This window comes from Lontra canadensis, unplaced genomic scaffold (genome assembly GCF_010015895.1).
Source record: "Lontra canadensis isolate GAN:19392208 unplaced genomic scaffold, GSC_riverotter_1.0 scaffold33, whole genome shotgun sequence".
In the NCBI taxonomy this organism is placed as follows: Eukaryota; Metazoa; Chordata; class Mammalia; order Carnivora; family Mustelidae; genus Lontra; species Lontra canadensis.
The window spans coordinates 6,256,420-6,268,797 of record NW_022631027.1 but is presented as its reverse complement, the minus strand read 5'-3'; the positions used below and the strand labels follow the sequence as shown (position 1 = coordinate 6,268,797).

General features: G+C 38.7%; 1 protein-coding gene across 2 annotated transcripts in view; it reads right to left on the bottom strand.

Moving 5' to 3' along the window:
* Nucleotides 1–312: 312 nt before the first annotated feature.
* The window catches only part of RPAP2 (RNA polymerase II associated protein 2), a 77,854-nt gene continuing 65,788 nt past the window's right edge, over nucleotides 313–12,378 (bottom strand). Inside the window, exons 12-13 of one of the 2 annotated variants that reach the window (XM_032867125.1) lie at nucleotides 3,326–3,477; nucleotides 313–572 (exon numbers count right to left, since the gene is read on the bottom strand). In XM_032867125.1, the coding sequence (XP_032723016.1) occupies nucleotides 3,336–3,477 (142 nt within the window). In that variant the 3' untranslated portion in view covers nucleotides 313–572; nucleotides 3,326–3,335. The remainder of the gene's footprint in view (nucleotides 573–3,325; nucleotides 3,478–12,378) is intronic. The other variant, XM_032867126.1, reaches the window with a different exon arrangement.

Sequence of the window (12,378 nt, the reverse complement as noted above, 5' to 3'; positions counted from 1 at the left end):
AGTTTCCTTTTTTTTTTTTTTTTTTTTGAGTCCAGAAAATTGTGGAATATTCCTGTTTCAGACTTGTAAGATTAACCACATTGTTCAGGACTATTTTATAGCAGTTTCTTTAAAAGAATAATGATTAGACTTCCAAAGGGCTTCATCTTGGATTGCATTTATTGAACCTTTTACTGTTTAGAATCTACAGTTTAGATTGTGATGTCAAAATAGGAATGTTCTCAAATGTTTTGCCAACCAATATGATGGCTGGAATCATCCAGGAAAAAAATAAGGCCAATATTTATTGAAGTTTCAACTTAAGACTTCATTTTTCAATTAAATAAAAATACTATGTCTTACAGCTAGGGATGCAAGGACTTGGTTATCCTTGTTGGCAAAGTGGTTCTCCTCTATCTAGGGGAAGCCACTGTACAGTTATGGACTGGGAACCAGGGTGCTGAAATCTAAGGAGGTAAAGGTCTTTCTTGGAACAAAGCTAGTTATCCGTTACCACCAGAACATTACTGTGGCTAGAATTCCAGAAATGATGAATAGAAGTTCATCTTCTATTTGGTCTTCATGGATTATATCTGTGAAGTGAAAAAGACAGTTTGAATAAAACATCTAAAATATTTTACTAGCTTTTGGGAACACTGTTGTTGTCTTCCCAGTACACATTGCATTTTTTTCCTCATTATGTAGCAATAGTGGTTTATATGGAATAGACCCAACTCACATTCAGCTTGAGGGAAGGCTATGATGGGTCTACGTCAGTAAGAAAATCCTCTCCTTGGGGCACCTGGGTGGCCAGTGGGTTAAAGCCTCTGCCTTCAGCTCGGGTCATGATCCAAGGGTCCTGAGATCAAGCCCTGAGTCAGGCTCTCTGCTCGGCAGGGAGCCTGCTTCCTTTCCTCTCTCTCCGCCTGCCTCTCTACCTACTTGTGATCTCTGTCAAAAAACAAAATCTTAAAAAAAAAAAAAATCCTCTTTTCTCTCCCCTCATCCCTAGTCAGGATGGTTGGGTTAGTTTATAGCAATGCCACGGGCACATGCACTGGTTCAGGGGTGCCCTCAATGTGAAGTTCAAGACTCTTACCAAGACATTGGAATATACTACATACGAAGCTGGGAACTCCTGAACAATTTTGCCACTCAGCTTCGAAGATGGCCACCAATGATTATCTCTAGTATTCATGCCATTATGCAGTCCTTTCACCCTGAATGTGGGATGGACCTAGTGATTAATTTCTAACTTGTCATGAAAAAAGTGATGGGATGTCACTTCTGAGATTGGTTACAAAAAGGTGTGGCTTCCATCTTGCTCACTATGAGGGTAAGGCACATGACCAGTATGGGGTACACTATATAGAGGTCCCTGGATGACAGCCACGTGAGACACTGAGGCCCTGAGGGCACCAGCCTGTGAGCAGGTAAGTCCTGCCAACAATGAAAAGAGTGACCTTAGAAGGGGATCTTCCTCTAGTTGGGCCTTCAGACGACATTGTAGCCCTATCAGATAGCTTCACTGCATACTCATGAGACTGTGAGCCCGAAGCCCAGAGCTAAACTGCGTCCAGATTCCTGACTCATAGAAAATGTGAGATTTAAAAAAAAAAAAAAGTCTTTGGAGTAAATTGTTAAGCAGCAAAAGATGACTATCATTCAATCATAAGAAAAGCTGGATTTTTAAAATTTGCAACTGAAAACATCAATAAACTTTTCAGTATTAAATTACTAGTAGCAAGTATATTAGACATTAGTCTTTATATACAAGTGGACTTATGATTTACAAAAATCATGTAAAGAGAAAAAAAAACTGATCTACCTACTCTCAGCTATCTCTTTTTCTCATAGGGAAAATTATGTATGAGGGCTCAATTCATTAAGAATCCCTTATAATATTGACGAAAGTTTGGCAAAGGTTTACCTTTGATGATTTACATTGTTTATCTGCAGTAAGTAAAAAGTGATCACAGAGGGAAATGTTAAGTCCACTTAAAACATCTACTGGTATAAAAGTACTTTTGAGGGCTTTCAACATCAGTTTACATACAAGTTTTTAAATATGTTAATTAAAATGATTCTTACTTGGTACTATTAAAGCAGATCTGGAAGGACCTCTGGTTAAGGCTTTTTTTTTTTTTTTTTTAGATCAATTTTCTGTATCTGAAGCTCAATAAAACAAACTCCAACTTCGCTATATTCTTAGAAGGGCCTCTAAGTTGATGGCTATGCAGGCCAGTCTAAGCCCACTCCCTAAGTAAAAGCTTTTGTTTTACAAGGTCCATGGGCAAACAGGGTCATATGAAAAAGTCAGTGAGTATGAATAGGGAGGCAAGGACAGTGCTGACTCCTAATATTCAATTTTTGAGCATGTTCAATAAAGACATGCTGTTCTTTTTTCCCTGCCAAAATTCTTCCCTGAAAAATCCTTCTCCTATATTTAAAAATGTGCTTGAGGAGTGTTTTGGTTCTGTTTTTACAAAACATAAAATGATATATATCAAATGTGTTTCTGTAAAGTAGACAGGATTGGAGGCAGAGTAAGAGGTGGATTTTCCTTTTCTAAATTACCTATGCACTTCTGTATTGTTCAATTTTTATAACAAGTTTGTATAACTTAAGAAATTGAAAGTTTAAAAAAGGAAAGTGTTCCTGGGAGGGCTTCACTTGTAGTTTCAGCTGAATTTCTTCAATCATAACATTAAATCAGTAACTATCTGAGCACCTGAGAGCGCAAAGTGAGAAGTAAGTGGAGGAAAGGGAGAGAGGTATGTCGAAGGCAGGCTGAGGAAGGGGACACCCTGGTAGTTGTGGAAGAGGCAAGAAGCTGGGAGATGAGGGGAGGGCTGTGTGCCGGGGAACAGCGTTAGGATTCAACAGTAGGGCTTAGACATTCACCTAGTTATCTGCTCAGGAGATGACTGAAGTAGTAAATGGGTTGAGGATGGTTTCCTCAAAGAGCGAATTGGGCGAGGATGTTCTCAGTGGATGGCTGCAGTAGTGAGGTTTCTTCCCAGAAAGAGCAATTTACTTCAACCAGTAAGATGGCACATGAAGCATGGTCTAGGTTCGACTGTGAAGCTGGCAGGAGAGAGTTTTCTGGAGCACCAGAAACAGAACTAAGTGCAGTAACTATAAGGAGTGATAACAACAAGGATGGGGCAGAGAGTAACAAGAGCAGACACACAGTGATAGGGCAACTGAGGACTAAGGGATAGTATGTTCTTCTTTAGCAAACTGAGGACATCTTGAGATCTATGCTTGGTTTTTTAAAATTCTGAATATGAGAAAAGATTCCGAACAGGCAACAAATGAAAAAACAAAACACAATCCAACTCACCACTCCGTGGTTAACAACTGGTTTTAAATATGCTGGTTAAGTTTTCAAGGTCTTCATTCTTTAAATGTAATTCTTCAAGCAAAGTCTCTATAAACTGTGTAAACACCATATTTTCCTGAGAATGCTTCTGAATGCCAAGAATTGGGGTCAGTCTGAAAAGACCAAAAATATTAAATGCATATCCATGAAATAAGGAGGACTAAGGGGCTTCTGTGTTCTACAAGCAGAAGGGATTTTTGTCACAGCAGAGAGATAAAGTCTTTCTGATTTAGCAAAATTCCCAGAGACAGAAGGGTTTACTAATAAAGGCAGAGAAGAAATCTCAGGAAAAGAATGAAAGATCAAACATAGTCTTAAGTTGGAAAGGAACCTAAAAGCCCGAATCTATAACATGTTCTTCATTATGTCAGGAAAAGCTACCAAGTGCTCAGAAATGAAAATGAAGTCTTTCCACTTCGGAAAAAGAAGCTGTGGAAAGAAGCTTAGCAGTGAGAACTACTTTAAAACCATAGAGAATGTTTATATCACCTGAATGAAAAAAAAATGATAAGGTTTCATCTAAAAGGTAATCCTGTTTAACATTTTTATTTCTAAAACACTAAAAAGATGAATTATATCTTATAAGGCACTTAATACAATCTTCTAAAGAACCCTCAGCTTCTTTCCCAAGTCACTTCCAGTAAATACCCCTCACAATTGATTGCATATAATATTCTCAAAAGTAATTTTCAATGAAATGTCATTATTTACTTTTTAAAAGTCATGCTTACTAATCAAAGATTAAGACCATTACTTTCCATAGACCGTATATATAACTATATATAATAAGTAGTATAGGTTATGTATAATCTCCAGAGAGCATGCTTCACAGAGCCTTTGCAGGTTATATTTCTGGAAAGCTTTTGGGGAGAAAATTCTTTAGTCCTCAAATATACTTACCACGAAGGTCCTCCAGGCACTTTTTTAACACTGGTCACTGCCACCAGGCACATCAAATATAAATAAAATAACCCTCTGACTCAAGGAATCAGAGTGGAGCAACTCCACAGTAGTAAGTGTGGAAGAGGAGATGTTACTTTTTCAGAAATTGCTTTCTTGCTGAGCCGTCTTATATAGAAAGCAGAAGTAAAAGCAAATATTTGTCACATTGTCTAAAGATAGCTGGGACTTGGAGGAGGTGGTAAGTTCTCTATCCCTCAAGGTATCTTAGCAAGAACTGGAGACTAGGTGACTCCAACAGCCCAGTGAAATCCAGAGTTCTACATGGGAAACCCACTGTAGTGTATTGCTTCCCCACCTCTCCTGTATTTCTTTACAGTTGGAGAATGCAATACCAGGTTTTGACATTTTAATGGGCTTTATCTGCAGGTATTCTCCAAAGGTCATTAGGCAACAGGATAACACAAGCTTTCCAATGCCAAGCCCAATCTGGGCATTTGGGCAAACTTAGGCATTCGTGGCCAGTTTTTCCTGAGGCATCTTCCTACAGTGAAGGTGGAACCCAGTAGTCAACTCTGGCATTTCTCACACAAATATAGTCGCTCTTTCCCTGCAATAAGACCAAAGTTACTGGGGACTGGATAACTAAAGCTAAAATAAAACCAAGAAGTCAGTGGCACATCCAAAACAATTTCTGACTTTTTTTTTTTTTTAAGATTTTATTTATTTACTTGACAGAGATCACAAGTAGGCAGAGGGGCAAGAAGAGAGAGAGGGAAGCAGGCTCCCCGCCGAGCAGAGAGCCCAATGTGGGGCTCAATCCCAGGACCTCGGGACCATGACTTGAGCTGAAGGCAGAGGCTTTAACCCACTGAGCCACCGAGGCGCCCCCTGACTTTCAAAGAGACTAGTATTTGGTTCTTTTATGAAAACAAAGTCTCAATTACCTCTCAAAGTTCCATTAGTATGTTTTAAAATTTAACCCTCAAATTAGAAGTAAAGAGTGATAACTAGATTTCTCAACCTATATGCCCATATGAGAATAGAAAATGAGAGGATTAAGAAGCAGCTTTTAAGAATCATTCTATCAAGTGCCAGGGTTATAAAGTATTTTAGGAACAGTGATACTTCTCTAGCAAACTTTTAAGGCTAAAATTATTCTATCATAACTTCATTATGTGTCCATAGACACCTAAAAGAAGGAGGGAACACATTGACGTAGAAATCGAGGGACCATGCAGAGAAAGGTTGGAGAGATGGAGACATAGTTAACAGGAATCAACCCCCCCCCCCCGCAATCTTGCCAAGTGCAGTGGGGAAGATAATAAGTACCAAGGGACCAGAAGTACCCCTCAGCCCTTGTGGCACAGAAGAAAAAGATGCACTTTAAAAAGGCATCTAAAATATAAAGGAACCAGCTATAGAGCATCTGAAAAATGGCAGGGAGCTGCTGAAAAATGGCAGGGACCCTCTCCCTGGGTCCCAGGTACTGGCCAGCATCACTGTTTCTATTTCCTGTCCACCCTGACAGCAGACAGGAGCAGGGTACAGGTATCCAAGCTGGCCTGCTGCTTCAGTGAGCCTCAGTGCCTTAGACCACACTAGCCCCAGCTGCCCTGCTGCACAGGAAAAAAGGCTGTAGATTAAGAGAACAACTGGAAGATAATGGAATGAGCCCTAGGGCATCTTCCAAAAGGCCAGGGAGCTGCTTGCACACATTAGTATCTAAGATGCTGGTGAGGGCCATGGTTTATGTTCCCCTCCTCCCCTTCATAGCAAATAAAAGCAGGGTCTGGGTACCCTAGCCACCTCCCTGGTAAGCCAAGCCCCCTACCCCACCCAAACCAGCTGCCCCTACAGGTGGCCCTCCAACCCACACCTGCTAGAGCTCTAGCGGTCTCCCTAAGGTAGCCCCAGTGCAGTGTACAATGAACCACCCCTGGACAGCACCCACTATAGCTCCACCTGTCTTGCCAAGTAACACAGGCCTAATCATCATGCAGCATCCTAGGCCCGTACCTGTTTCACTTCAGCTCTAGATGACTCACCAGGGCACCAACTGTACCGAGTGGCCCAGGGCCTCCCAACCCAAACCTGCTTCAGCAGCAGCTGACCTGCCAGGGCGCCCCAAGTGCGGAGAGCCCTGAGCCCTCCTGGATGGCATCTGTCTTAGCTCCAGCCATCCTGTCAGGGTACTCCCTGCATGGAGTGCCTTGGGATCCCCGGGCCCACACCTGCTACAGCTCCTGCTGTCCCATCAAGGTGCACTCTACACGGAGCACCCTGTGACTCCTAGCCCAAAGCCACTTTGGTTCCAGCTGTTCTGGCATAGTGCCCCCTGATGCAGTACCCAAGGACCACCTGGTTATGCTTCAGCTCCTTCCGCCTTGCCAGGATGCCCCACTTCCACCCCCTGCTGCCCACTTTGGCTCCAGCCATCCCACCAGGATGCTTCATGGCTAGGACACACCAGGACTCCCAGCCTATACCTGTTACGGATTCAACCAGCCAGCTAAAGTCACAGGCACAGTCTACACTGTACATATTCCTACACAAGGTCATTACCTCAAGTCTAAGAGAAATAGCTGTTCTGTGTAATTTACATAAACACAGAAAATTAAACAAAATGAGATAGAGGAATAGGCTTCAAAAGAAGAAAGCAAAATTTCAGAAAAATAAAGAGAGCCTAGCAATCTACATAATAAAGAACTCAAAAGTAATAGTCCTAAAGATGCTCACTGGACTTGAGTGGATAAACTCAGAACTTCAAGAAAGACAAAAAGTATAAAGAACCAACTAGTTGAAGAATAAAGTAACTGAAATGAAAAATATACAAAGGGAATCAACAGTAGATGAGAAGATACAGAAGAAAGGATCAGCAATGTAGAAAACAGGGTAATGAAAAGGATCCAAGCTGAACAGCAAAATCCCAAAAGGATTTTTTAAAATGAGGATAGGTTAAGAGATCCTTAGGACAACATCAAGTGTACTAACATTCACTTGATAGAGGTCCCAGAAAAAGGAAGGGGGCAGAAAATTTGAAGAAGTAATAGCTAAAAATTTTCCCTAACTTGGGGAAGGAGACCGACATCTAGGTCCAGGAGGCACAGAGAGGCCCCAACAAGATGAACCCAAGGATATCTACACCAAGCCACTTGATAATTAAAATGTCAGAGTAAAGATAAAGTATCTTAAAAGTAGCAACAGAAAAGCATCTAGTTACGTGTAAGGAAAACCCCATGAAGCTATGAGCTGATTTTTCAGTAGAATTTTTGCAAGCCAGAAGGAAGTGGTAGGATATAGTCAAAGGGCTGAAAGGAAAAACCTATAACCAATAATACTCCAACTAGCAAGGGTATTCAGAATTATAGAGTCTCCCAGACAAAAGTTAAGGAGTTTACCACCACTAAACCAGCCTTACAAGAAATGTTAAAAAGACTTCTCTAAGCAAAAAAAGATAAGTCATAATTAGGAAATTATGAAAAGAAAAAACGTCATAAGTAAACATAAAATTAATAGGTCAATCACTAAAGAAGCTAGTATGAATATTAGAAGACAAAAGTAATAAAATCAGCAGACATTTCTCTAAAAAAGACATTTAGATGGCCAACAGACCTATGAAAAGATGCTCAACATCACTCATCAGGGAAATGCAAATAACCACAATGAGATATCATCTCAGACTTGGCAGATGGCTAAAATAAAAAACTCAAAAAACAAGTTCTGATGAAGATGTGAAGAAAAAGGATCCCTTGTGTACTCTTAGTGGGAATGCAAACTGGTGTAGCCACTGTGGAAAACAGTATGGAGGTTCCTCAAAAACTTAAAAATAGAACTACTCTATGAGCCAGTAATTGCACTACTGGTACTTACCCAAAGATTACAAAAACACTAATTTGAAGGGATACATACACCCTTATGTTTACTGCAGCATTATTTACAATAACCAAGATATGGAAGCATCCCAAGTGTCCATCTATAGATGAATGGATAAAGAAAATGTGGTACACACACACAGTAGAATATTATTCACCCATAAGAATGAAATCTTGCCATTTACATCAACATGGATGGATCTAGAGTTTAGTGCCAAGCAAAATAAGCCAGTCAGAGAAAGAGAACTACCGTATGATTTCACTCATACGTAGTATTTAATAAAGAAAAATGAACAAAGGGGGGGGAAAAAGAGACGACCCCAAAAAATAAAATCTTAACTATTAAGAACAAAGAGAGGGTTACCATAGGGGACGTGGGTAAGATAGATGAGGGAGATTAAGAGTACACTTACTGTGATGAGCATTGAGTAATGTATGGAATTGCTGAATTGCTATTATTATATACCTGAAACTGATATAACAATGTATATTAACTACACTGGAATTATAATTTTTTTTAAAAAGTAAAATCAATTATATTTAACTAATTAAGGGACTCAGAAAATAAAAAAGATGTAAAATATGACATATACATAAAACATGAATAGGAAAAATGCAGTGCTTTCAGAGTGAGTTTGAACTTAAGCAACCATCAAGTTAATACAGACCACTATATATTAGGATGTTATATATGAACCTCATGGTAACCACAAACCCAAATCCTTTTAAAGATACACACAAAATTAAAGGAATCCAAGCCTGAAACTAAAGAAAGCCATTAATCACAAGGGAAGAGAGCAAAAGGAATGGACAGAGAAGAACTATAAGAACCACCAGAAAACAATTAACAAAATGGTAGTAAGTCCATACCTATCTTACTTTAAATGTATACGTTCTAATGCTCCAATCAAAAGACACAGGGTGACTGACTGGATTAAAAAAACCCGTCTATTATGCTGCCTACAGGAGACTCACCTCTCTCTGATCAAAAGACACAAACAGACTGAAAGGGATGGAAAAACATATAACCATGCAAAAGAAAGTGCAAAAAAAAAAAAAAAAAAAAAGCCAAGAGAGGAATACCTATACAAAAGAGACTTTAAGACAAAGACTGTAGTAAGAGACAAAGGGGATTACATAGTGATAAAGGGATCAATCCAACAAAAGGATACAACAATTGTAGATGTCTATGCACCCAACACAGGAACACCTAAATAAAGCAAATATTAACAGAAATAAAGGGAGAAAATAACAGTAATACAGTAACAGCAGAGGACTTTAACATCACACTTACATCAATGGATAGATCATCTAGACAGAAAATCAATAAGGAAACAGTGGCTTGGAATGATACATTAGACCAGATGGACTTAAGAGATATACCTAGAATATTTCATTCCAAAGCAGCAGAATATACATTCTTTCCAAGTGCACACAGAACACTCTCCAGAACAGATCATATGTTAAGCCATAAAGTGAATCTCAATAAGTTTAATTAAAGATTTCAGTTATATCAAGCATCTTTTCCAACCACAATCCTATGAAACCAGGACTCAAATACCAGAAAAAAAAGTCTGGAAAGACCACAAACATAGGGAGGATAAACAACAGGCTCCTAAACAACAAACAGGTCAACCAAGAAATCAAAGAGGAAATTAAAAAATACAGGGAGATGAATGGAAATGAAAACACAATGGTCCAAAGTCTTTGGAATGCAACAAAAGCAGTTCTAGGAGGGAAGTTTACAGTGATACAGGCCTACCAAGACACAAGAAAAATCTCAAACAATCAAAACTTAGCCCTAAAAGAATTAGGAAAAGAAAACTAAATGAAGTCCAAAATTAGTAGAAGGAAGGAGACAATAAATAAAGATCAGAGCAGGATTAAATGAAATTGAGACTTAAAAAAAAAAAAAGGAAAAAATAATCAATGGAAACTAAGACATGCATCTTTGAAGAAATAAATAAAATTGATAATCCTCCAGCCAGATTCATCAAAAGAAAAAAGAAGACTCAAGTAAAATCAGGAATGAATGAGAAAAATGGACAACATGGAAATACAAAGGATTTTAAGAAGCTGGTATGAAAAATTATATGCCAATAAATGAGACAATCTCGAAGAAATAGATAATTTTCTAGAAATATACAATCTTCCAAAAAAGTGAATCAGGAAGAAATTCGAAATGTGAACACACTAATTACTAGTAACAAAACTAAATGGAGTAATCAGAAATCTCCCAGTAACAAAAGTCCAGGACTAGGTAGCTTTACAGGTGAATTCTACAAACATTTAAATAAGAGTAAGTACTCATTTCAAATGATTCCAAAAAACAGGAAGAAAGAAAACTTCCAAATTCATTCTATGAAGCCCGCTTTACCCTAATACCAAAACTAGACAAAGACACTAAATAAAAAGAAATGTACAGGCCAGTATGTCTGATGAACATGGATGCAAAAATCTAAAAGGCAATCTACTGAATGGGAGAAGATATTTGCAAAGGATACATCTGATAAAGGGTTAATATTCAAAACATATGAAGAACTTAATACAACTCAACACCAAAAACAAAACAAAACAAAACAGACAATCTGATTTATAAATGGGCAGAGGACCTAAAGACAAATCCTTATGAAGAAGAACTACAGATGGCCAACAAGCAGATGAAAAGATGCTCAACATCACTAATCATCAAGGAAATACGAATCTAAACTACAAAAAGATACTACCTTACACCTGTCAGATTAGCTAGAATCAAAAAGACAAAAATAACAAGCACTGGTGAGGATGTGGAGAAAAAGAAACCCTCATGAACTGTTTGGTGGAATGTAAATTGGTTGGTTACAGCCACTGGGGAAAACAGTATGGAGGTTCTTAAAAAACAAAAAATAGAAATTCCACATAATCCAGTAATTCCACTACTGGATATTTACCCAAAGAAAACAAAAACACTATTTCAAAAGGAGATATGTACCTGTATGTTTACTGCACCATTATTTACAATAGTTAAGGTAAGACAGGGAAGCAACCCAAGGGTCCACTGACAGATAATAAAGTTGGGTATGTATTTACATACACACACGCACCATGGATTATTCCTCGGCCATAAAAAAATGAGAGCTTGACATCTGCAACAACATGGATGGATCTAGAAGATATTGAGCTAAGAAGAAAAAGAGAAAAACAAGTACTGTGTGATTTCACTTATATTTGGGAATCAAAAACACGAAACAGGGGTGCCTGGGTGGCTCAGCTGGTTAAGCATCTGCCTTCGACTTAGGTCATGATCCCAGGGTCCTGAGATAGAGCCCTGCATCTGGCTCCCTGCTCTGTGGGGAGCCTGCTTCTCCCTGTCCCTCTGTCTGCCACTCCCCCTGTTTGTGCTTCTTGCTCTCTCTGCATCAAATAAAAAAATAAATCTTAAAAAAAAAAACAACCCAAAGACTCAAAAAAGCAGAAACAGAGCCATAAATACAGAGAACAACTGATGGTTGCCAGAGGGGAGGGGTGAGGGCAAGTGGGATACAAGTAGGTCAGTCATAGGGATAAGAGGTACAACCCAGGGAATATAAGTTCACGGTGCTGCAATAGGCGTAGTGTGGTTAACAGATGGGAGCTACAACTGTGGTGAGGATAGCATAACGTATAGAGCTGCTGAATCACTATGTTGTACAACTGAAACTAACTTAACATTGTATGTCAACTAAACTTCAATAAAAACATAAATACAAAGAAAAGATTTATATGATCTAAGAAAACAGACTCGATCCTTTCTTAGCGTAGTGATTTGGTCCCTTTACACAAGATTGCAAATAACTACCCCAATGATCTTGAAGGAGGGGAGATTCTACACTTCTGTGTACAGCATGTTGCAATGGATAACAAACTTGAAATTCTAGCCATTGTTCCTCCTATATAAACTAAATGTCTCTTTCAGAGTTTTATTTTCTCTGTCATGGAACTTTTTGTGGGGCAGGCTTTTAAAATTTTTCCTTCGTATTCTTGAAAACAGTTCTCAGTTAATTTCAAGTCCTTTAATCTTTCCTCATAAATGCCATCTGACTGCTCCTTATTCAGATTGGTATTCTTTCCTAAACCCCCTCCTAGGTTCTCCTTTTCCTAAAATGTACTGCCCCCAAATATACATATTGTCCTAATTAATTACTTCAAAACAATAATATACTTCCCACCTCACAGAAAGATACCACAAAATAAAATCTTTCATGTCTGTGTTATCTCTGA